Source organism: Nansenia antarctica (assembly GCF_963989245.1).
Source record: "Nansenia antarctica genome assembly, chromosome: 16".
Taxonomy (NCBI): Eukaryota; Metazoa; Chordata; class Actinopteri; order Argentiniformes; family Microstomatidae; genus Nansenia; species Nansenia antarctica.
This window is the reverse complement of record NC_137686.1, coordinates 26,371,645-26,372,490: the sequence shown is the minus strand read 5'-3', so window position 1 is coordinate 26,372,490 and position 846 is coordinate 26,371,645. Positions and strand designations below refer to the sequence as shown.

Here is an 846-nt window from a genome sequence, read left to right as displayed (position 1 = left end):
CACCGGGCGTTTAAACTGGAAGAGATGCCTGGAAGACTTTTTATTTTGATCACCGATTTGAAGCAACTTGTCGGCTGTGCATGTTCGAGGATTGTAGGAGAAAACGATGGCACGAGGCGAAGACAAGGATGGGGGATGAAGGAATGGAACGAAGGGGAAGAGATGGAGAAAGCTAAAGGAAGGAAGGAAGAAAGGAGGGAGGGAAGGAAGGAAGGAAGGAAGAGACTCTGGAAAAGACCGAGATTTATCAAGGGGTTGCTGGCAATTCTCCAAACGAAACCCGATTTTAACTTCTGCTGCGCAGGCGAGCCGTGGAGGTGTCCCAGGCACCCCGCTCCGCTCCAGGCGCGCCTCCACTTCTGCTGAAAATAATTCTGATGGATGAACTTGTCATTATACTCCACAACACCCATCTTCTTCCTAAAGCGCTGTAAGCAACAAAACACTACAACTGGGAGGCTGAATCTAATTTCAAGCTCTATTTCTATAGTTGTACAGTATCTAAAGCTCCAAGACCTTATCCCCCCCGCCCCCCCCCGCACCCCCCCCCCCCCCCCACCTGTTACACGCTTTGCATTGTTGATATACAATCAAACGTCGCATTCAAGGGTGCTGTCCTTACAGAACTGGTCGAAACGTAGAGAGAGAATGCATTCCGGTTGCTGCTAAAGCTTTTTAATACAAGACCAACCAAACAAACACTCAAGTCTAGTCAGTAGAAAGAGAGACCCATTGTATGTAAAATATTTAACTATACCCGAGGATGGTGCAATGTTAATATTTTCTTTATTATTATTCATTTGGGGCCCCGCCCGTTAAAGTCAACTGGATAGTCCCCCCAGGTTC

General features: G+C 47.4%; 1 protein-coding gene across 1 annotated transcript in view; it reads left to right on the top strand.

Moving 5' to 3' along the window:
* The window catches only part of camk2n2a (calcium/calmodulin-dependent protein kinase II inhibitor 2a), a gene marked incomplete at its 5' end in the record, with an annotated part of 1,129 nt that extends 1,046 nt beyond the window's left edge, over positions 1-83 (top strand). Inside the window, one exon of the mRNA XM_080546358.1 lies at positions 1-83. This exon is cut by the window's left edge and continues 57 nt beyond it. Coding sequence (XP_080402484.1) covers positions 1-14 — 14 coding nt within the window. The 3' untranslated portion in view covers positions 15-83.
* Positions 84-846: the final 763 nt, after the last annotated feature.